We start from the raw sequence: 25,366 nt of genomic DNA, 5'->3' as shown, positions 1-25,366 counted from the left end.
TTGCACTTATGGTGCAGCATGGAACATCAAGAGCGTTAAGTGTTTCTACCATCGACGACACAGCTTTGTTGGGCATGTGAGTTAACCTTGGCACGTTGGGCTGTGAGCCAGGCATGCTGCCGCTTAGCCAGCATAGACTGGAGGTGGAGAGGGGGCCAGCGGCAACTGTGCGTACTCTCTTCCCCTCTAAGACCAGCTGCGCCCACCCACTCGTTTCGCATGCACCGATGGTTCACGTGCTCATATCACCCGGGACGACTTGAGTACTGTTTGTATCATCCTGAATGGCAATATATTCAATATTGCCCGGACCATCTTTAAATTCACGTGACCCTGAAATTCCGTTCAATCGTTATTGTATCACCGACATTTGACTCTGTGAAATCTGAGCCGTACCGGAACTTGTAACCGCATTGGGTACTCCTCCACCTCGTCGCACCTTGCAGCTCCATACTGCACACAACTACTGAGACAGAGTATAGCTGTGCAGTGCTGATGGGAACCTCTTCTTAGAATAGAAGTGTGGTCATTAGTATAGTAATCAGTAAAAGAGAGGAGCATGCTGCTTCTCTGTACCTAGCTCTTGACCTGACATCTGTATTTTAATTACTACTGCTCTGGATAGAGATTTAACCCTGGTTGGATCCAATTTCCTGATTCTAAGACTATTCTAAGTATCAGCGGCAACCGTAATGCCTTGATGTTTAATTCAGAACGTTTAAAATTTCCACTTTCAGAGACCATCAAGAGTGCGAAGGCTGCCAATGTGCCAGATGTCGAAAAGGCCATTGGCAGGTACCTGGCCGGTGCTGTGGACCGGGAGGGTGGCAGGCGCCAGAGGTTTTGCCGCCAAACAGAGGCCATTCAACTGCCAACTGGCGATGTGTGAAGTGCAAGAAAAATAGCACAGAAAGTTGTTTTCAAAATAAATTATTAGCAAAGAAATTATTTTGTTCATTTGCATGGCAAACTAAAATGCACGAAATATTTTCTGATGGTAAAATTATATATTTTTAGCCTGCATGTTGCAAAGAAAATCTTCAGTGTTATCAATACAAGAGAGATAAAACTATTATCTGTTGTGGCAGTTGTACATTATATTGTCAAATATCAGGAAGAGCCTGGCGGCAAAGGGTTACCAGTGCAAGTGTGGTAAACTGCTCAACCATGGTGCCAGGAGAAAGGCACGCCCAATATTTGTAGCAGCTTGGCGAAAAAGGCCTTCGGACATTTGGCTGCCGTTCCGACAGAGATTGGCAGCCAATTTTAAAGTGGTTGGCAAAACCTATCTAGGCTAAAAGGGCAGTGCCGTTATGCCCAATATTGGCTGAAAATGCGCAAGCGGAGTGGTCCAATATTGGCTGAAAATGGGCAAACAAAATGGTCCAATATTGGCTGAAAATGGGCAAATAGAGTGGTCCAATATTGGCTGAAAATGGGCAAACAGAGTGGTCCAATATTGGCTGAAAATGGGCAAACAGAATGGTCCAATATTGGCTGGAAACAGGCAAACAGAGTGGTCTAATATTGGCTGCGAATGGGCAAACAGAATGGTCCAATATTGGCTGCAAACGGGGAAATAGAGTGGTCCAATATTGGCTGAAAATTGGCAAAACAGGGTGGCCCAATATTGGCAGGCTAGCTGCCCCAATATAGCGCCTGGTAGCGGTCGCCAGTATTGACCAATATTGGTGCCAGCGTGAGCCGATATAAGACCGTCATTGGACCAATATTGGGGTGCTACTTGGGCATGGTTCATTGCATTGTTCGGCCTCACCCTCAGGTTTGTGGCAAGTACATCGCCAAAGTCAATGTCACTCGTTCTCTCAATTGTCACCACGTCTCGCACAATGCCGGCAGAGTTCACAACGATGCTGATTTTTTTTTTTTTTTTTTGTCAGGAAACGACGCTTTAACTTCTTCAAACAGAGCGCTGACAGCGGTCGAGTTGGAGAAACCACGTGGATGGTCAGATGATCCGCGTTCTATGAAACTGTAAAAAGAAGCAACATCTGGACAAATCAAGAACCATTGGTGTGCAGCGCTATGAGTTGGCCCTACAGTGGCAGATCAGTGCAAAAGAGCAGCCGTGCGGGGATTAGCCCCGGGTACATTAAGTCGTTAAAAAAAACTTTTAATTGACTGCTAAAGTGTTTAGTTTCTAAATGTAATTATAGTGTAATGACAGAGGCGCCCGATGCATCATATTATTCATTTCAGTTAGCACTAAACTGAGCCGGCTTACATTGCATCGAAATGTAAAAGCTTATTTTAAGGCCATCATTATTTCCTCTTGCAATTGAAGAAAAGCATTTGTACTGATCAAGATAGAAAAGCACATTTAGAAGGCACGCGTTAACTTCATGAATGTCACTTATACCACAATTAAAATAATAATGGTGTTACACTGATCAAATTGCATAAAGTTAAACAATATTTCTTATACCCACACATGCTACAGTAAACATGTCCCTGCAGTAAGTGGTCCCCTAGAAGGCAACACATATGTTGGGAATATATATGCAGGGATTGATCAGTTTTCTCTGAAAACATTTGTCAACTTGTCCACTTGTCCCTTTTAAGATTGCACTTTCAAGATGTGCAATCTTGAAAGGTGGGTGGAGCAGGAGACCCGAGATTCGCAAAATGGCCACGGAGATTGTTTTTACTATTCTGCACAAAATGTAGGAATTTATTTTTAAAACACCCCCAAGATTAAAAACAAATTGCACCAGGTTTTTATAGTGACTGACAGAATGATTTCCGGGCGTCTCTTTCGGATTCCCGGCTTGAATCGTGTGCATGTTGCCTTCAGCAGTGTTTTGACTGTGCCACTCGCCCTAGAACAGGTACATCTGAAATACCTCCCTGACTCTCTCATCTTTTCATTAGCAGAAAAAACTTGCAGAATTAATATAATCTCCAAAATTCGCTGCTTGTCACTTTTCAACTCAGCCCAGCGCTTGAACAGTGAGCACAGGCTGCACACTTGGTGCTGCACCCGCTCTTTCTTATTCTCCGAAAATTACATTTTATGAGAATTACTAGAATATTTTACTCTAAAGAATGGAAACACGTGTCAAAATGAAGATAGAATAAAAATTGGAACTTGCGAAAACCGCTTGATACTTATATAACTATGTGGCAAAAGCTAGTGAAATAATCCCATGTAAATTACAAATATATATTAGCCAAAAGCGTGTTTGCAATATTTAGTCTTAAGGCCCACCAGCGGTTGGTTTAAAAAAATGGAGTAAAGCCAGTCTAGCGTGATCTGAATTTTCTGTGTGTTTGGGGCTGTTTACCACACAGGCATCGCAAGCTTAGCACTATCTTGTATGATCTTAACCATCTGATGGTTTATATTGACTACTTTGAATCTAGCAACGTCCTTCTGCAATCTTTGTTGCTGTCTACGTTCTGACCGATGGTCATTACATATATAAAAATAAAACATCAACATCCAAAGCTTGTGGTGCGTGTTGATCATAAAGCTACTTTCGTGCGTGAACAAGCATCAAAAAACAGCACCTAGAGGAACAAATATGCTCACGTCACTCTACTTTGGCAGTTTCAGATACGGAAAGGCACTGCGAATCTTCAGAATATAAATATTAATTCGCAGCTTTAAATATAACATATGGGCAAACGCGCAGCCGCGTCCATTCCATAGGTTCTTCTATGCTCTTCAACAGTTTAGCAACACTAGAAAACCTGCGAGTTTACTTTTCTGCTGAGCACCAAAACTGCCAATCACGGCGAACAATATCTGGATCCCAAGCAATGAAGAGCCTTAATATACGAATCTGAAAAATAAGATCTGCGCAAGGTCAGTGGGGAAACGTCAAGCTGGACATCCCTGCGCGCATCACATTTTTTTGTAAGCATTGTGTTCTGAACTTCGTCAATCACTGGTGTCCTGGTATTGAACTCAGCGATTGTGTTTTGCAGCGCTGTCCAGAAAAGTTAACTCGCTCACTTTTTTTAAAGGGTACAGGGCGGTCCCCTCCCCCTCCCCCCGCCCCCAAAATGTACAAAGTATTAAAGGGATACTACAACGAAATTTCGGCGCTCATTTTTTGGTCTATATGTGTTCAAAAAAGCAACATCACATCGAACATACCAATATCTTGTTAAAAAAGTCTCGAAAAGGAATTTTAAAACGAATTAAGCGATTAGCAAAGAGCACCTGGTGGATGTCGCTAACGCCTCGCTTGTAATGCTTGTCTAGGAACCTTGACAGCTAGTGACGGAGGTTGTCTCGTCTCCGCCACGACGAGAGAAGAGGGGCAGGAGGAACTCCTCTCTTCCCAAGAACGCCTTTTTTGTGTCGCACAAGTCGCTATTGTCCCCCCACAAGATTACAGAAGATTAACCCGTCACTCAAAATTCGTACAAAAGCAGCCGCTTCGGTGACTGGAACAACTAGGCCATCCTCTCGACGTCAGCCTCGCCGTAGCTTTGCTCGTCTTGAGACGACCTACGTCACGATTGCCTTTGATGTCACGTGGTCTCCGCTGGGCCTTCTCCGAGCGCTTGCCAGAGTGGGCCGCTTATAACGAAAAATACAGCCACCAGGCTCAAAATACAAACGCGCAATTGTCATTTACGGATATTGTGGATCATATTCAACCTATTTTTGAACACGATGGGAATATTTCAAATTTCGTTGAAGTATCCCTTTAAGGTGGACAGTTTGGCGAGTATGCACTGATTAAGCATGGTAAAACATGCGCACAAAAAGAGAGGAACAAGAAAGAAGCATACGTAAACGACCAGCGCGCAGCTTGTCAACTTGAGCTCTTAAGCTTCAGCTGAGCGACAGCTTGAGTCCAGCGGACGAGTGCGTTTGTCTGTTCCCACGTGTTTCTCTTTTCTGTCCCAGTCTTTTTGTGCGCATTAACCATATGTACAAAACATTTTTCTCACCACAAAAGAACCGTTGAAAAACATTTATTTTTTGCCAAAATATAGCGCTAGATGTTATAGTGTCAAACTAACCGTTTTCTCATTCAAAATTTATAACTGGTATCCTAAAATGTTCAATAAAACATGGCGGCCGACGGAGCTCTCGAATACATGGAGCTGAATCGCGTCAGTCACAGACAACGTGCGAAAAAAAGGCCCCAGTTTACCACTGAAAATTTTGAAAAGCACTTTAAATTTTGATTTAAAGGTTAGTTTTGAAACTTTGGCATCTGGATCGAACCGCTAGCCCTACGTCTGGTGGCGGATGAGCCTTCTGCGATGAATAGTAATTTTTTTCAGTGACAATAGACCCTTCCCGAAATTCAGTCTGGCCACTTTGATCACTATCATCATCAGTGGAACGGCATCAGTGCCATACCAATGGCGGCCTTCTAGTGACTGATAAAAGAAGACATTGAATCGTAATCGTAATCGTAATCTTTATTGGCTCAGGAGAGCCGTGGCACCGCGGAAAGGCGACAGCCCGTACCGTGGAGGCCCGCGGTGCCACGTCTAGTGATGATGATTATGAGATGATATATACAAGGGGGGACGACGCGGTCTTCTCAACATCGCAAGCACCGTTGCTCAAAGGTTCGTGGTTTGCCAAGACACTTCTACAAGCTGTAAGAAGTGCCTGGGCAAAGGGTGCTGTCCGGAGCCTTCACCATGCGGCTGGGAAAGCCTTGGCGGTTTGATGGTGTTCAGCACGACGTGCTCTTCTGATCCGTCGCACGAGTCTTGGAGGTTCGGCGGCGGTTCAGGCCACTAGGCAAGCGAGCCAAGGTGACCTTCGGTAGGCTGTTCAGTGGACGTTCTGGATGGTAATGCCCTAGCGGTTGATGGTGCGCTCGCTCGCTTCGTTGAAGGCAGCGGCTCCAGGTGGTGGCCCAGTCAAAGTAGACGGCTGCCACCCCCGATGCATTGACGTCCAGGGCTAGAACGTAGCGCCCCGGTCACCCGGTGTAGCTTCCTGGCATCGTCGTCGTCCTAAGCGCTCCTAAGCGGATATTGCGTGGCCTGTACATTCGGGGGGTCAGTACGACGCGACGTAGGAATGGAACACAAGAGCTACGTAAGCGTTTATTTCTAATAACTCAGATTCAGTCAATCTGTTGTGCGGCACACAATCTGCTTTAAAGCACTTTGGTCCATAGAATTTTCTCGAGGCATCTGAGTGGGTTGGAGCTTTGTTCCGAATTCAGGTTCTTGGTCACCGTCGAACGGAAAAGAACACACTGAACAATTACTCGCGTGCTGTTGACTTGCGGAAGTGACGGTGCCGATACAAGTTTATGTCCGCCATTGATATGGCAAAACCTAAACTGCTTTACAAGCCACCAGATGGCACTGAATTTCGGAAATGCTCTATAAACCCTGTGAACTTGTTTTGGGCCACGCTTGAATATGTATTCCGTTCACCATTCTCTTTAGGCCTCATCTGGAACCTTTGAGCAGCAGTATTTACTATGGTGGCAGCATGGCGGTCACCAAGAGAACTTCTTCGGTAGGTTACTAGCTCAAAAATTGTGGAGGACGTGGTTCCTTGAACTTGTTTGATTACTTTCCTAATAATGACTTCAGGCCTATAAGGTGTATAACAAATAAATAAAAAAAAAGTAGATATATTGTCTTTAGAAGAGTCGTTAGCATGACCCTTGAGAAAGGCCAAACACGTCCCCCTTCACACACTGCTTCGCCCCAGCCTCGGTCTCATACAGCCCCGCGTCGGCTTGTCACTTCTTGCGCCGTATTTCGGCCAGCCGAACTAGGCGCTGCTTCTGATCCTCTGTCTCGTTCGCCCGCCTGCACGCTTAGCAGCGGCATCCTCTGTCTAACGCTGCTTTCGCTGTTCACTGGTTTCGGCAGCCCGTCTCATTCCTTCACCTTCCGTCTTCTCTTGCCGCCTACATGGACCAGCGCTAGTACTTGGTTCACACTCCCATATGTAACACAAACCAAGGCATAGAAGTTCTGGACACCTGCAAGTTCAGGTAACGTAGTTCAGACTCACCCCAGCATCCGCGCTAGCAGTGGCTTAAGCTCTGTTACGTAGCCTCCCTCTTGCCTTTGTCCTTCACTACTCTCTTCCTCTCTACGCGGTGCGCTTCACTTTCCACTGCTTCGTCTACACATGAACGGCGTCAGCATTTCGCTGCTCTGTGGATACTAATGCTAAAGCATTAATAATGCAAACGATTACGCTGAGGTTTTACCATTGTTGTGGTGAGTCACCAGGTCACCACTTATAATGTTTCAAAATTCAAACGAACACCACCGATACTTTAAGAGGGTTTACTACAGTCGATATCAAGGCGCACCCAGAGGCGGTGATGCCGTGATATAGCGCTCACTTGCACACTGTGTTTATATTCTAAGACGCCTGTCTGTTTCAGAGAATGAAAACGTATCATGGAAATATTCTTCCACTTGCAGATGAATGAGGCACAGGAGATCCTTGAAGTTGAAGAAAATCTTTGTAAGGATTCTCAGACCAAAAAGAAGCCTCATGAGGCCCCTGAGAATCTTTGTAAAAATTTTCACTTCAAATATTCCACCTCTTTTGTCATTGTGCATATGTACGCCAGAACTTATTCCAAGGCTTATATCAGCTTGACTTATTGTGTACTAGCTTCGTCAACATTAAAAGCGTTCGCAAGTGCGTGATGGGCCTTTCCCGGAGTTTCCATGGCGCATGCGCAGCAGCAGCAGACAGGAGTCCGCCATTTTTGGTGGCGTGCTGCGTCCGGCTCGGGACTGCGGGAGGCAGCGGTGGTCACGCGTATCCAATTTCTACGACGTGCCTCAATGCTATTCCGTGGTCGGCTGCAGCAACGAGAGCAAGCGTTCTCGCCGTTTATGTTTCTTTAGCTTTCCTTCTACTAGTTTGCGCCCGACGAAGCAGGCCGTGTTTGCACTTGCCACTTAATCAAGAAAGGTTCAAGTTGTTGCTCCTTTATTTTTTATTGGTGTACACTGTTAAAAAAAGTGCCGTTATATTACAGAACCGTACTGCGCTAACTCATGATGCCAGACGTTATCTGTAACCCTCCGTAATACCACCAAAGCCGTAGCTGACAGTTTACATTATCATTTCTGTACAGCAGACATACAGCAATAGAAGCGCAGTACGCAAGTACAGGACTAAAGCCGCAAACTTAGCTCGAGGTATCCAAGCCGTCGAGTGTTCAGACGGTATTGAAGGCGTAAGGGAAGGGTACGGTTTCAGTCCCGTATTTTCATACTGCACTTCCATTGCCGTATTGCAACGGTAACAGTTCAGTTACCGTACCCTTCCCTTACGCCTTCAATACCGTCGGAACGCTTGACGGCTTGCATACCTCAAGTTTAGTTTGCAGCTTTAATCCCGTGCTTGCGTACTGCACTTCTATTGCTGTGTGCTTGCTGTACGGTAACAATAATGTGAACTCTCAGCTACGGCCTTGGTAGTATTACGGAGGGTTACAGATAACGTCTGGCATCATGAGTTAGCGCAGTACAGTTCCGTAATATAACGACAAATCCTTATAAACAAGTGTAGTGTGTCTGAAAAAAGGGACACGACAAAACGCAGGCAGTTTTGAAATTGAAGAACTATATTGTAAACCGTAAAAGAACATAATTATAAAGAAACCTTCATGGCATCCGATCGATCATCAGATGAGCTGAAAATAAAACAAATTCATATTCAGATGATTGAAAAGGCTACGGGAGGAACACAACCACTTGCACAAATTGCAGAGGCGCACGCACATGAAGTCACAAAAACCTGTACAGCGGGGCTCCCAAGCTCACAGAGCGATGCTCTAAGCCTCTGGTAGCAGCGCGCAAAAACACAAGGACAAAGGGAGGAAATGCACAAGGCGAGCGCTGAACTTCAACTAAATGTTTAATGAAAAGAAAACACCGAAGTCCTGTGCATTCGTCCCTTTGTCCGTGTGTTTTTTGCATGCTGCTACCAGTTGTAATCATACACCAACTCGCCTGTGCATTGCCACATTGAGCCACTCAGCACCATGACAGATCAAGGTTGCTGCCCTCGACCCCTGTGAATGCAGTGTCGTGCCGCTATTTGCTTTTCTTTTTAATACAAAACAAGACTGGAAACCTTTTGATACCACATCGTACACATGCCAAATCAAATATGTACTCACACTGTTCCATTTTTTCTCAAAAGCAGCAAGATCTGTGGCGGCTTTGATTGCTCTTGCCCGAGCTCCTTTCGACCTCCCGGCCTCCTGTCGTGACCCATCATGTTGTTTGATACCAACTTGGTATCTGAAACAAATAGCAGATTGGCCCATAAGTATTTGGTCAGAAACCAGACAAGTGAAAAAAAATTGCAGTGAAGGATTTGGGATCAGTACTTGCTGATATTTTACATGCACAACTAATGTCGAAAGCCCCAAGCTTTGCCACCAAAGTCACTAGGTGCACAGTTCAAAAGTATAAGTGTGTTGAAGGTTCCTAAAATAACAATTAAGCCATAACAAGCTGAGCAAAACCTACATTTAGGCCAGCAGACTGTGCACTTAAAGAAAATATGTCAAGGTACAAATTCATGCCTAGATTTTGAGGAAAATAAAACAATGAGGGAACAACAAAAAAAATATTGTAATAAGGTGTCATTTTTCTGCAAGAGGAGAAAGTCTGGCACTCAAGGCTTCCCTCACTCAGATGCGATGGGGATACAGAACTCGAAATATTTCAGAAGTTATAAGCCCCATGTGGCACATCTTAAGGGGTAGGATTCATATAATGTAACTTTTAGAACTACAAAACACTAAAACATGTTGATTTAAAAAGATATTGAACAGACAGCGATGTAATTGATTTGAGTCATTTGGGAGAAGCTTTGGAAGCAAACAAAAGTAAATTTTATAGCAGCGACATAATCAGAAGAACAAGTACATACTTCGCACCAGGGATGGGCAGTATTTCAAATACAAGTATTTGAACTACGTATTTCAAATACTTTGTGTATTCTGCATTTGTATTTAATTAAAAATTCTGTAATGTATTTGACGTGTGTATTTAAATACTAAAACGTGTGTATTTCAAATACAATTGTAATTAAATGCAATTTTGTGGGCGAAAATACATCCCTCAAATTTATTGTCACTGTCCAGAGCAAGAAGAAAACTATGTTCTGCACCGAATGCAGTGTCTCTCAATCAAGCACAAGCGTTTAGTGACTTTGTAATTAGGGTGCTAGTCCAGGGAAAGAATAGTGACGAAATCGACGTTCACAGGCAGACTGGCTAAATAAGTGACGGTGACAACTTGTGATGCTTTCCAGCCTGATTTCCATCCATACCTTTGCCTCGAACATTCTAAATGCGCGGGTCATCCAGATGTTTGTAACTGGTGCGAGTTGCAACAATAAAAAAATCTGTAGCTAGTGCTGCGCGTCTTGGTCGTCTTGGTTCTTTGATTGTCTATACCAAAATGTAATCAACAACAAAAAAAAAACTGCTTGAAGCTCTGTACTTTTTTCACCTATTACGTCCAAGCTGATTACATTTGTTTTTTGTGATTATATTTGTATTACGTTACTAGAGCCTCGAGCACTAACTCCCGAGTGTGCGATGCAAAATTAAAATGAGATACCCAGAAACCTGTTGCAGGTGCCCTGAAGTCGCTGACGCAAATTTTAAGGAATGTATTTGGAAAAGTATTTGGAAGAGACCAACTACTTTTCTGTCTGTACTTGTACCTTGTACTTAAATACTTGTTTGCAAAAGTAATTAGATTTGTAATTAAATACATTTTTGACTAAGCATTTCGTATTTGTATTTCGATACATATTTGCATGTATTTTGCCCATCCCTGCTTCGTGCTTATTTCTTTTATTACAATACAGCATTAAAATTTGTCTGTTGTCCTACACAGTCACAAAGCAATTCCTCCTCTGCATTTCTACTCGTAATTAAGCAAGCAGTCATTTGCATAATTAGTATTGCAGACAGTTGAATGACCTAAAATACTCAACTAGCTGTTAATGATTGCTTAAAAGCACCAGACATGGCAAAAGGAATGTTGTAAGAGAATCATTCTCTTTTTTTAGGAAGCCACATTTTGGCCAGCCACTGTCGAAAGAACATACGATTGATAAACATGTATAAAGACGAGAAAAAGGTATTCAGGTACAAAATCAAACATGAACCACATGCTACTAAAACATGCAGAAATAAAGCTTCAAAAAGTTGTGAAAAGGTTGTATATCAGTCAAATTTAGTTATGAATTAGAGATCATCTGCACATATCACTTCTAGACACTTTTAGAGTGATACAGAATAGTGTGGTGCAGTAGAGAAACTCTTAAGTAAATAATTAGCCGAGTATATTAAACATATTTTGAGGCTCCAATTTGTTTCCAGCCAAAAATAATTTAATGATGTATACTGCTTATGACTCTGCCTTCTAACTGAATGCCAAATAGAATTATAAGTAAATGACACATTCAGTAAAGATAAAACAATAGGAATAGTAGATATATTGACATATTTATTTGTGATTTCTGGGATAGGATCAAACATAGTCACATTGTAACATTAGGTGAAACTTTTAAATCGAATTATTATGCAAGATATAACAACCTTTAAAGTAACTGAAGAGTGTGTTGGTAAAATTCACAGACCACAGAAAGAACAAATCATACCCGGACAAAGGACGACAAACATTTCTTCTAATTAACAACATGAATGAGCTTAAAAGCACTTCCTTCAATTGAGACCGCCAAGGAAATTGAGAGAAAGGGAGGCAGAAAGAGAGAAAGGTAAGTGTCAAAAATTGTAAGGAAGGAAATAAGAAAAAGAGTGAAGTAACAGCATGAGTTACAATTCTAACTTTACACTTTCCTTTTTATCTTCCTGCCTCCCTTTCTCTCCATTTTCTTGGCAGTCTGAATTGCACGGAGTGCTCTTAAGTTCATTCCTGTTGTTCTTAGTTGAAAGAAATGTTTGTCGTCTCCTTCGTCCCGACCACGTTTTATTCATTCTGTGGTCCAAGAATACAACACCCTATTGCGGTTTAATAATGGACTCTGAAATTGAGCTTGGAAATGTGGGTAGCCAGTGACAAATTAAAGGGCAACTCTACTCAATTTAGAAAATTTCAAGATAGTGGATGACCTTACTTTGAAAAGCACTCATGAACAACTCTACATTGTTTCACGAAAAGTAGAATATTGTTTGTGCAACTTTGCTATTTATAACTCAAGTCGCAAATTGAAACCGAAACTTCGGCAAAGGGCAAGCAGCGACGTCAGTTGCATGCACACTCATGTCCATGGCAGATGCATGATTACGTGATTTACCCCACTCACTGGGTCAACTCTAGGCAGTGTTGTCTGAACTGACTGGACATGTGATGGCGTTGAAAGAGAAAAAAGCCGGTGTATACAACAGACATCAACATGACGTCACATCTGAAGGAAGTGCCAAAGTTGGCTAGCCTGCACATCGCTCGCTAAAATTAGCAGATTAGCGCTTGTCAAACTTTGAGGGTCCAATTTTATATACAGAAAGATTTCAGTTGTAGCCTTCCTAGATGATTATAAAGAGAACTAATCGTTTTCTCAGCCAAAATTCAGCAGAGTTGCTCTTTATTGCCTCTCATGAGGCTCAAAATTATGAAGGAAATAAACCATACCTCTGAATGAACTCAAGTGTGGTTCCCGCACCTTTGGCATACTGGATGTTTAAACAATAATAAAGGGCGAAAAGGAGTTCCACAGCTTGGAGAAAGCCCACATCTTCCACCATCACCTCATGGTCCACAAACAGCTGGCAGCTGCATTCGAAAAGTGAGCGGCCTAGGAAAGAAACAAGCGATTAATGTAATTAATGCGGAGAAAATGTGTTAGTATCAGATGTGTCGACCTATCTAGCCAAGTGACCAGAAAAGTCATGCGACCGACACCACTACGCCGGCTTTTTCTCTAATAGGGCTTTTAACGCTCACGCATTAAATGAAGAAAAAAATACCATTGTCATATTCACATCTGGAAACTTCTATAGAGGTATTACCAGCAGGGACACTGAATAGGTAGGCACACTGATATAGGATTGTGACACATATCTGAGATCTGAGACTGAGATGCATCACAATCACAGATAAGGCACACCTTATATGCCAAGCCAAATAAGGGTCACACTAAATAGTGTTGAGCTACCATACCCAGTAATGACATTAAGTTATGCAAAGTGCTCCTGAAGGCTTGAACAAAACAAAAAATTTGTATATGACCATGTAGAATCAAACACTTTTTGTTGAGTTTGTGAACAGAATCAGTAGCATGGAAGTCTGATGCCAACGTGCAATGCCAGTCGTCGGTTTCGTTTAAATTGCTTTAACTAGAAATTAAATGACCGGAGACCGCATGCGACCACACATTCTACGAGCAGAAAATTTGGCTGTTCGGGTTGGACAAGACACAGAATGCAGGCCCAAACAATCAAATGCCTCACAGGCACCTGCTGTTTGGGCTGTATGCCGTTTTGTGGCAAATGCACTCACAAACCAAAATAAAAACTTCTCTTTTTCTTGCTGGATCAATCAAACATTGATTGTCGAAGTATGGTATAATACCAGGACATGTGCTTTACATTGGTGCTTGATAAGGCTGCCGAAACCAAACAATGTTGTTGTCTATCTAGCTCTGGTCAAAATCGGCACACCACCCTTTGGTTACACCACTGCAGTATTCCAGCACTCTGGTTACACCACTACAGTATTCCACTACAATTGAGTCACTAGGAGTCATCTGCACTGACCCCTCTTCTCTCTCTCACTCTCAAAATGGCACTACCCACGATAAAACGGTCTAGGTTGTTGTTCCAAAATTCAACACAAATTAAAAAAGAAAGCACCTTCAAAAATACAAAGCATGCAAGGAAAAGACACATGAAGCTCACCCAGTGCAACAATTACAGGAGAAGCAGGCAGACTGTTACGAAACTCCTCTGTGATTTCTGTTGTCACCTAAGAAAAGTCAGAAAACATGTGTGGTTAATTGAGAAATGCACGAAATGCTAGTGAAGGTACCATACATCTATGAGTCTATATTTATTCGCACAGAATGTAGAACTGTGGGACACAAGCAAGACGACGTAAGGCGGATCGCAAAGAATGATGCCCGAAGAACTTATCGTGGCCGGCGACTTTACCGCAGATGCACGAATATGGGGATACAAGCGAGACAATGACAGAGAGTGCAATGTCTTCACACCCGCCAAGCAGGCCAATCTATGAATTCTCAAAGAAAAACAGACTGCCATTCGCATTGGCAAACGTCGCACTGAGAACGACACCACAAGACTTGACATGGGCCATACACAACATCCAAGCCCGAGTGCGAACTGCTCCTACGCCTTGGGAAGCAAGCACCTACCCGTCGAAATAGAATTAATGACAGAAAGACACCCCAACACTAAATGACAGATCAGCTTCATTAACCTAGCACCTGAAAAAGTGGCTAGGTGAGCGAATAATGAAAGCCACATCCACTCAGAAGTACCAAGTTAAACAAGACGACCCAGACCCCGACCTTCATCTCCTCAACTTGTGTGCTATCAGACTGCAAGCCCAACAATGTTACAGGAGAAATAAGGACTGAAAACTCCAAGCCAATTTCAATGCAACCACGGTGAAGATAAAAAATACACCCAGAAGCTCCGTAAACAACTGAGGTGCAAGCTCCAAGATAACACACGACGAGTGTAAGGCACATTCAAAGGACTCTGGCAGGAAGGCCGACAACTTTAAATCCACTGCTTCCTGGTACACCAAACCATTCCCAAGTAAATAAAACAGTGTCTGCCACCGCATGCGAGTTCCTGTCTTCCCTTATCCTTACTATCCTTGGTGACAACAGCGCCACCTTCATTGAAAAAGACACAAAGGATCCCCCATTCTCCCAGGAAGCCAAACAACAGGCCCACTGAAAACACCTCACGGCTCTACTCAAAGAAGACTTAGACCCACTCCCAGATGGTAATGGACCCTTCCTGAAATTCAGCGCCATCTGGTGGCTATAACGGCAGTTTAACTTTTGCCGTACTAATGGCGACAATGAAAATGCATTCTGCCATATCTTATCGGGCGCCGTCACTTTGGCAAGTCAAAGGCAAATCACAGTGTGCGCTTCACTGCACATTTCCTTTTCGATCTCTTTCAATGACGATAGAAACAAAGATGCAACCAGTCAGAACGAAGCGTCAATCCACGCATACGGCTTGATAAAGTCCTACAACTCAAGGAGCTTTGGAGCACCTTGATGCTACCAACAGATTGACTGGGCTCTGGCTAGAAATAAACGCTTACGCAGATCTTGCTTTCAATTCCTCCTCCGTATCGTGCTAACGTAACGGATGTATAAGCCTCGAATCATCTTCTAAGGAGCATCTTCAACCTTCTTCCTTCATCAGTAAACAAAAGGCCGCCATTAGTGCGGCACGTATGCCTTTTTTCAGATGATGATAGTGATCAAAGTGGCCAGACTGAATTTCGGAAAGGGTCTATTATACCAGGTGGGAAGAGGTGCGCCTGAAAAGACAACGGACCCACACCACTATGGTTTCCAAGGAAACAGCAAAATGTAACACCCACAAGAACATGGTGCATAAGCCGCCATACACAGGATAAAGACAAGAGCCTATGCACCCACTGCGAGGTCACAGTCTCAGAAGCGCACTCCTGGTACTGCCCACACATGCAAGAACCCCAAACCTTGAAAGAGTCTGTTAATCCCACGGGTATTCGGGAATACCAAAAGGCTAATCTCCATTCACCCCTCACTTATGTGAAAGAGGTTCGTCTCACCCACTTTATTTTCATCTCACCCTTATTTCCTTTAACCCTTCATCCCACCTACAGGAAAGGATGCGGTTCCTGTTATTTTCTCACTAATAAGGACATTTTTAACAACAAACATTTGTTGTCCTAACGCTCAATAACAACTAAAAAACAACGTTAAATAAGCAGCAATGTATCTGCTGATATCTGTTACAAAGCCTCATTGTTACACCTGCGGGACAAGGAAGTTGCTAATATTAAAAACAAATGATCCTAACTTAGGAGTCGAAGTGGAAGTACAAACGTTTGTGACTAGTTAATTCTCTAGCATAATTTTTGTGTTAACTCTAACACTCGATCCCAAAAATGCAAAACATCATGTGAACCCATTAGAAGCAAGTGGTACAAGAGTGGGTGCCCACCGCCGCTCCCCCTTTGGTTTAGTGAAATATTTATGTAGAACATACTATAAGATGACCCAGCCTAGAGTTGCATATCTTCCCATTGCACTCTAATGTGAAGTATAATAAGTTGAGCCACCTCAGCCAGGAAAAGATTAAGGAAGGTTTGGCTCCTCGTAGAGCAATAGTAATTTCCCTTTTTACGTGCTCATTATCAGCATTGTCGTCAGATACCAAGAAAGCGTTCACAAAGATTTTGCAGACAATTCTGAAAAAGTGGGGGGATGGTCGCTCAGAAAGCGAAACTGCAGAAAGAGTACAAGGCATTGCTCCAATGGTTAAAGATCACTAGGTAGGCGCCTATTCGGACATAGGTGCATGACCGGTATGTTACGGTATACAGGAAGACTGATATAGCTGAAAATTTCAAAAAATTAAGAAAAGTTTAGTATTTCCAGATGCATAGTTTCTCAGTGGAATGCTGACTGCCTGTGTGAGACTTCCAGGAAGTTATTTTCAACAAGGTCATGAGGATGTGTCTTTGGAAACAAATAGCCTGGTTATTATGAATGCTCCTACCTGATGTAACTGGAAGAGCTCTCCGAGGTTTTCTTGAAAGTAGGATGCAAGCAATGGGAGGAGGCAGACAGCTGCTGCGTTTTGATCTTTGAACTCTGCCTCGGCCTTGTTGATTTTGAGGCTCCACTCGAGCACAGCATCATTTTTGGGGCTTGAACGTAGGAATGTCACGAGGAGGAGGACATCTTTGGGCAGGCTCAATTTTCCGTCCAGACAGACACCTGTAAGCCTTAAAAAATTCATGTTATCACTGACTCCTCATATCCAAAATCTTTGTAATCAAAATACCTTTTTGCGAAAAGCAAAATATTGAAGGAAAGAAATCTGCAAGGACGACTGTATGGTGAAAGTAGCAATCGTATTCGTCGTTTAAAGCACCTTTTTATGAGCATAATAGTGTATGTTTGTTTTAGGAGCGAGTGACTCTTGCAAAAAACTGAACATATTCTGCCTTTTTAAAAAGGTATATTTGTGCAAAAAGATTTTCAAGCACACATGCCAGGAAAATCTTTGAAACTGCTGCAAGTTTCCAATTTGCCTTCTTTTTATATTCACTCAGTTATGTGTGCCTCCATGCTGCAGTGCTGAAATGTTTCTTGCCCTCTACCACATGCTATTGTGACTGCTCTACCAGAACATTGAAGCCATAGTTACATTTATAGTTAATGATATTCCCCACATTCTAATTGCTTACTCACGCTGCCCTAGTCCATATGCAACTAAAACAGTGGCCACCAAGCTCGAGCATTATAATGGTTAATAATAAAAGGAACACTTTTTTGTCAAATTTGCAGCTCCCATTGCCGTCAATTCTATAACTATAGCTTTGCATTTTTCGACACCCTGTAAATAACTCTAAACCTGAGTAAACTCATGGACAGATATTTATGAAAATTATACCTATGGAAGTGATCAAGGAGGTGCTCCCTCACAAACAGAAGTGGCCACGCTCGTTTGACATCCAATGCTGAATATGGAGGCTCTGACGAATTTATGAACGTCCTGATGTGGGGGTAGCACTCAGCCATGGCCTTTGTTTGAAGGCAAACGTCTTGTTCACATGTCGACTTCAATGCCTCGTCCAATAGAAACTTTCTTGAGGCTTCCACTTCATGAAGTGAAGAACTCGTAGTAGCTGGCTGCCAGTTCACACAACCGTAAGCTGATCGAGATGTCTGCTTCTTTAGCTTGATGGTTCCACCACTGAGCTCTTCCACAAGGCGCTTGCATCCTCTTCTGTTGTTTTCTATTCTGTTCTCTATTTTGTAGGCCAGGCCTACAGAAGATACTGACGTAGCTGAGCAGGAAGTGGGGTCCCCAAGTGCCCCAGGGTACTTGTCAGCAAGGTAACTGGCAGCACTCCTTATTTCACGTGCAGAGGGTCTAGCCTTGACTTTTTGACAGGCCGCGGCAGCCATGCGCACAACTTCTTGTCGGTCAGTCGGATTAAGTTGAGTCCCCTCTTGCAATGCTTTCATGACGTCTTTGCTAAGGCTGCTCCAGGGAAACTGAACTTGTGAACCAAAAGGCACATCGACACCTTCATGTTGTGTTGATGTTACATCCCCCTGCTGACCTGAAAACGAAGAGCGAAACATCATTCCAAAAGAGGCAGACAAAGAACAGAATAGTGATAATAAAATAACAGTGCAGCACCATATTCAGTTTAAACTTAGGGGAACATTTCTTTTGGCTGTGGTATTTCAAAATACAATGCGACAGTAACTGAAGGAGGTCGACATCCAAACTTCGGGCCACCAAGATGCTCTACCACAGAGCAACGATGCAAAGCAATGGAGCTTGAGGGAGGTACACATAAAAGACATGGTACTTATGTAATCATCAAAAGTAGGAAATTGGCTTTATCATAACAACCGCCATCCCGCCTCATCCGATTGCAAAGACATACTTTTGTAAAGTATCTCCTTGCAACATCATATCAGATGGTGTTAGCTAGCTGTACAAGCTGACGAAACGTTCGAGAACAAGTTAAAAAAATGACTAGGCCAGCAAGGTTGACAAACACGTTTTAGCTCAAGCAAGTAATTTCTTTTTTCCTTTGGTCTTTTTGAAGGCCTAGAGATGATCAATCTTTGCCAGTTATTTGATACAAATGGCTTCCCTTAAAGAGCCTGCACCACCCGACTGTTTGATGTGCCCTTCAACAAGCTTGATCCACCGTTCGTATGAGCCTACTGGCATGTGGACCTGTTTTTTGTGCTTCACAACAAAAAAGTGTGCTTTGCCACGACAAGCCTTAAAGGAAAACTAAAGTGGTTCTGTATTTTCGAAAAATTAAACACTTTAATTATCTTCTTTTGGCCCCCAAGACCACGAATATTGGAATTATTTTTCAGTCTGATGCGAGGAGCAGTCGTAACAGTGCTTTGGAAATAGCGCCAAAGCCCTGTCATCTCTGAGCGTGACATCATACCCAGATTTGTCGGAACTTCTGCTCTTGCGTGCCTACAATGCCCATCAAAGCTATGCACGTGCACTCTTGATATTGTCAGAAAGGCCAGACAAAAACGTCACAACCAGTGTCACATGCAGGGTAATATACCTGGCAAGCTTGCAATTCCATGTGCTGCCCACATGAGCAAAACGCGCTTGGCGGCCGAAAAATCTGGATATGACGCAACGACCGGCCTAAGGTCTCTCGAGTTTTCTCGCATTTAGTTAATCTTCAGGATTCACGGGATAACATTATGCTGTAATCTGGCTCAAACTCAGTTTTCTTAAGAACCTCTTTACTTCCCTTTAAAGGCAGATGCACAGGGAGCACTTTCTGCATGGCTGAAATCCCTCCCGTAGTGTCCTCTCCCCTCCCTCTTGCACTCTTCTCTCCTCTTTCCCCGAAAACAGAATGTCCAAAAACTAGCCCCCACAGAGAGGAGGCAGTGTCTCTTCCTCTTTGGGGTGCAAACGAGGAAAGCGAGGGACAGCTTCCTAATCGTTTTGCATTCGTCAGCCTTTAAGAGTGTTGGCTATTCATTCCGGTAAATACAACCACTGGTGCCAGTGTCATTGCTTGTTTTGTTCTCTTCTTGTGCATCTGAGTTCTGTCAGAGAAGACCAATAAGCTAACTTTTTATGTCTTTCATGTGTTCGCTTACAAAACACGATGAGCACAGTACCTATAGGTTTTCCAATTTCTCGAAAGAGAATACCAGCTCACTTTTCTGCACAGTAGACATATTCTAGAATATTAATAAATATTGTTATTATATTGTGTAACTAAAATTCCAAGCAAAATAATCCAAGTGCATTTCTTTGTAGTTTGTGGTTACAGTCTTTGAAACTTCTAACTATGCCATCGAAGTGTTACGTTTGAAGCAAAAACTCTATACTGCACGTCTGTTGCTAATTGCCTGCATAATAAATAAAGACTAATTGGCAGAAACTTTGCTAGGGAACCTTTATCAATTAAATAAGTTCTTTTTTTCCGTTCTATGAAATTAGGTGTTTCGAAGTTATTTTTCATTTCTCATATTACGTTATAATTTGCTTCACATTTGCTTTTAACTGAAAAATTACTACTCCCCCATTCCTAAAGTAAATTCAAGCTTGGACTTGCCTGACACCCAAGAATCTGTTGTTGCAATGAAGGTGTAAGTAGCATCCTCAGATGACTGATTCAAACAATTGAAAGCTTCTTCGTCCACCTCCGTTCCATCCAGCATGTGTACCTGGAAACAGGGTATGTTATTTTGAGAATAAGAATGGCTAAGTACATAATTTCAACTGCTGAAATTATTTTACAAACCTTGATGTCTCCATTGCAGCATACACCGAACTCTATGGCCTTTTTCTTTATGGCGTCGAAAGTGGCAACCACTGCCAGTTTCTTTATTGTTTTATCAAGGCTCCAGATCTTGACTATCATCTGAAAAACAGTGAACGTACAAATGCAAAGTTTATGTTATATGCTACAAAACAATTGTAATTTAGAAAAAAAAATAAGGGTGCAAGTTAGCTGGTAAAGCATTGCTACAATTTAACAGGGTGTCTACAAAATTAGTGATCTTAAATTCCCCGACTTTTCCCAGTTTTTCCCTTGACTATTTTGATAAAATCCCGTGAGCATTTGCGGGTCAAAGGATCATATTTCAGAAACATTATTCGACATGGCTGTGCTCATGCGCAACCATCTAGCTTTGTTCCGCATTGCCATTCCACTTTTACTGATCATTTTCCCTGGTGGGGCCAACGTTTTGACGATATTCCCTGATAATTTCACGACTTTTCCAAATGGAAACCTATTTACGTTACTCCCCACTACTTCAAATTAAAGTTATTAGACATTGCGGGTGTAAAAACTAGGGAGCCTTCATGTGCGCTTTGCTAGGGTGATGCCACCCTTTGTAATACCACTCACCGACAAACCAGCAGCCATTTTGGTCCTTGGCGATAATCCGTGGGCTTATAACCCTCCCGGAAACAAGCACCTTATCTCACAAGTTCGGAGCAGCGTTGTGGAACCCACGGAGGGAGGATTAGCATTTCCCCCCTCGGATGGGAGGACCGATGGACACAAAGGCCACTTTTCGGCGCACGGGGAAACAATTAGGAACAAAATGGCGGTGGACGAGGGTGTGAGAAAGGGAAACAGGCAGTTGGCATCACCCTATGCGAAGCGCACATGAAGGCACCTTAGTAAAAACTTGCAACGAATGATATAATATATTTAAAAAAAATAGAAAAGCCTGCCTAGAGGTTTTTTGTTTGGCCTACATTTTCCAATTGTCTGTGCTATACTGAAAAAGTGAGTTGCAGGGTGTCCCCCGTTTTTAAATTTAAGGTAATTTCCACACAAATCACTGGTATCATACCTTCAAAATCGTCGAACAATAGTGAACTCCGCAGCCTGATCACAAGACAGTTGAGGAGTCTGTACGGGACATATGCATGTATGTCCATCAGCTGAGAGGAAGACAACAACTGTACCTCTTCCACTTCCAATTCCACCAACTTGTAGAGCCTGAAGTTTGGGAGGAATGCAGACGCTGCTTTTTTCACAAGAAGTAATGGAGTTGCCTCATGGCCAGACTCTACCACAATATGCAGAAGCTGGCCGAACTGCAGGTTGTACTGGTCCCCACCAAGCACTATGTAAGAACCTGGCTTGTAATGTGTGCCACATAGTGTCACTGACGAAGCAGTCATCAAGGTTCCATGACTAGTGGGCAAGTTTTTCTGAATGAAGCACCACAAGTTTTTGTCGAAACTGGCTATTTCAGATGCAGGAGTCAGGTCACTGAACGCCGCAGCTGGTCCAAACAAGCCTTCCTTTTGCAAGTAAGACTGCAGGAGCTGGTGTTTCTGAGCAAGTGACTTCGTAACATTAATAAAGTTGCCAGATGCTCTAATGCAACGTTTGAAGTAGCTGTGCTTACTTTCGAATCGGAGAGACCATACTTTCACGAGTGGTCCAAACTGTTTAATGAGATAAGGATAATGGAATAAATAATGATGCTTTGGACGAAGTGGAACAGCTGGAAACAACCTTACCCTCTCACAGATGTAATCACTGATCAAGAGTGCCAGATATGACACTTGGTCATCTGAAATGGCAGTTGCCATGACGAGTTCTACAACCTGTTGGAGAGTCAAAAGGAGACGCCACATTTCGTTAGTTGCATCCTGAACTTTGTCTCCCACCATTATTGGTAGAAGTAACAAAAGAGTGTAGTTTTGCAGTGCCTGGCCTCCAAGCTTTTTACCACTTACGTTCATTGGAGCTGGCTTGTTCCTTTGGTCACACGCGTTGTACTTAAATTTGAACTGTATTGTTGCATTAAGATGGTGGTAAGAGAACCATTTCAGTGTTTTCACGAAATATTTTATCATCAGTGCAACGTCGTAGTCAACAACACCTTCAAAAAGATCATGCCCAAGACATGGCGGGAGCCCAGGAAGACAGACATGAAATGTTGAAAGCTTGTTGAATGGAGAGTCGTGTTTGACTCCCATAAAACCCTGTTCTTGGCTGTCCTTAGCACGGTTGACTGCTTCAGTGTATGATGAAACAGTTCGAAGCTCTGCTGGCTTGTTGTTCCTAAAATCTTGCATGGTTGTAACACAGTACCGGCATATGTAAGAGGCCCTGCTGAAATTCTCCACAAAGCCGCCAATGCTATGGCTTCCAAGGTTGTCACCGCATATAAAAGCAAGCTGCACAACGTAACGGTGCCCGTTCACTGTGATGCCATCTTCAAGATCTTGGAGGTCACTGATGAGTCGCTCGAAGAGCTTCCTACAACCAAAGTGTTTAAAGTCTTTATCATGGCAAAGCAAAACAAGCTGTTGAGGGTCAACTACGGTTCTGAGGTAAGCTGGTAGGTTTCCAAGCGTGAAGTATACCGCTAACATTTTAAACTTTCCACGGGCTGATCCAAGGGGATTGGCGACTTCGAAAGCATCTTGGTATAAGATTACCGATACAGTACTGCCATCGGATGATATCCGGCTTTGAAAAACTTTGCCGTCTGTGAATTCCCGATACACACCATCGTTGCCTCCCTGCGCGTTGAAAGAGAGTTTGCACAGTACATCTGGGTTAGAAAGCAGCGAATGAAGTGTCACCTTTATGGGCACATAGCTGTAATGTCGCATTTCGTTGGAATAGTCTAATCCAAGAGAGATTTCGACTGGTTTATTGTGATGAAGTTTGTTAGTGTAGTAAACATTTCTCATGTAGCTTGAGCGAAGAGCTCCATCACTTGAAAATGCAACAGACAAAGGACTCTTCCCAAAGGAGTGGTCAATTGCCTCAGTCATTTGGTCTCTTGACATCTTATCGGTTAGGTGAGCTTTCAAATCAGTCATAAGATGCTCCTGTGAAATGCCATGAAGTCTTTTCACGTCAGCAACTATATCCTGGACGATTGAGGACGGGATCAAATATTTTGACTCAAGCTTCAAAGTAAAAAGGGCCATGCTTTCAAGGAAAGAGTCTTGATCTAAGTGAGTGGGATCCACATCATCAATGACTGAAGGCACTTCACTCTCAACGTCTGGTTTTTCCCTAATGTTCTCCAGACCATTGTCATCCTTGCTACAGCATGACGTCACTATTTCATCCTGCTCTACTGGCTCTGTCACCACTGATTTTTTTTTCCATTCCCATGGTATATGGAAAGATGGGTCTTGAGTGAACCCCATGTCCTAAGCTGGCTATCACACGCATCAATTGGACAAGTTACAACAGTTGGCGGGTTGCCGGTGAGATGTTTTTTGAGGTGCTCGATAAAAGCCTTTCCAGGGCTCACCTCTTCACTGCAGGAAATAACACTGCATGTCCGGCAGGATTGGAAGTTAGTTGCATTACGAGGTGCAAGCGGAGAATGACACCTTGTGATGTGGCTTCGCAATGAGTTGTAATTTTTGAATGCAGCCTCACAGCCGACAACGCTGCATGGAACACCTCTTGATGACGTTTCATGATATAATGTGTGCTTGAAGAACGTGTCCAATGATGTAAACTTTTTCTGGCATCTTTTGCAGTGATGTCTCATCTATAACCAAAAAAGAGTGCTTGGTTTATTTCAAGTTGATTTAATATTGAACATGCTTGTTGGGACCCTGAGAAATACAATATCCTAAGACGACATGAGAGCTGAACAATTTGGCTTTCTTTTTTCGGATTGAAGGTCTACTTTAAGTCCCAAGATCTGCAAAAAAAAAATTTTCTCTCCACGATTTTGTACTTAAACACATGATCTTTGCATTTTTATAAAGGTACCTGAAACATTACCAATATTCGAAGCAATCATGGCGAAGTCCTAATCCAAAGATATTAATCCTTGACCCCAAATTTTTTTATTCCTGCCACAACTGAAGTCAGTGAACATTAAATCAACTGTGCTTGTGAAGATAATGACACACAGCATAAACATACACCTATCTAGAAATGAACACAGTAAGGATTATAAAGCACTTAACGTGAGCTTTCATCAAGTTTCAAAACTAACATTGTGTTTAAACTGAAGTGCAAAACAGCCATCCTCAATGTTCTGTGTTAATCTGAAGGCAATGTTTCTATTTACACCAGAAAGATAGAACACTTGCACCTGCCTGTCTACACCTGCAGCGTGCGTGTCGTCTTGTCGTCCAGTCTTAACATACAAAACTATGTTTCCCTGTTCTTTTAGGTTGCCCGAGCCATGAGGAGCTACAGTCTAGCATGCTAACATTGGGCAGTGATATGGATGGCCGCAGTAATTGTCATGTGAAACGTTCGGCTAGGTTTTCGTTTCTGTGCATCTGGCTTGAGAGGTCAGGTGAACAGAGCTGGGCTGGAATGGTATAGCACCTTGTCATTCATAGCTTGAGCAGTGCAATGAAAGCCAGGACGACGCAGCGCTATTTGATTTAAACTGCTGCCAAGGGCAAGGGAAAGGAACATGGAAAGGAGTAAGTAAACAACGCTGGCAAGGGAAGTTCCTCCTCTCCTTGCCAGCTATCCATCTGCTTCCTCCACTCCCACCTTCCTTTCCCTAGCATTTCGCGCTTGACTCACTGGTTTTTTTTTCTTGCTCTTTTCCATTTTTTGTTTGCGTTGCAGTCTATCGCGAAAATGTTTCACGCTAACGCCCCGCAATTGCACAGTAATGTGACAC

At 43.0% G+C, this 25,366-nt stretch overlaps 1 protein-coding gene and 1 pseudogene across 1 annotated transcript; both read right to left on the bottom strand.

The window, feature by feature from the left end:
- Window positions 1–8,604: 8,604 nt before the first annotated feature.
- Window positions 8,605–20,527, bottom strand: LOC115311705 (annotated as a pseudogene).
- Window positions 20,528–22,089: 1,562 nt separating this feature from the next.
- LOC120839992 lies at window positions 22,090–23,441 on the bottom strand. Its single transcript, XM_040210413.1, has 2 exons — window positions 22,257–23,441; window positions 22,090–22,110 (listed from the first exon to the last, which is right to left on the bottom strand). Exons 1-2 carry the CDS (start codon window positions 23,439–23,441, stop codon window positions 22,090–22,092), a joined length of 1,206 nt encoding a protein of 401 aa, XP_040066347.1.
- Window positions 23,442–25,366: the final 1,925 nt, after the last annotated feature.

The sequence above is a fragment of the Ixodes scapularis genome, unplaced genomic scaffold (genome assembly GCF_016920785.2).
Source record: "Ixodes scapularis isolate PalLabHiFi unplaced genomic scaffold, ASM1692078v2 PGA_scaffold4__175_contigs__length_147842914, whole genome shotgun sequence".
NCBI classification, from domain to species: Eukaryota; Metazoa; Arthropoda; class Arachnida; order Ixodida; family Ixodidae; genus Ixodes; species Ixodes scapularis.
This window is presented reverse-complemented; position numbering and strand designations above follow the sequence as displayed.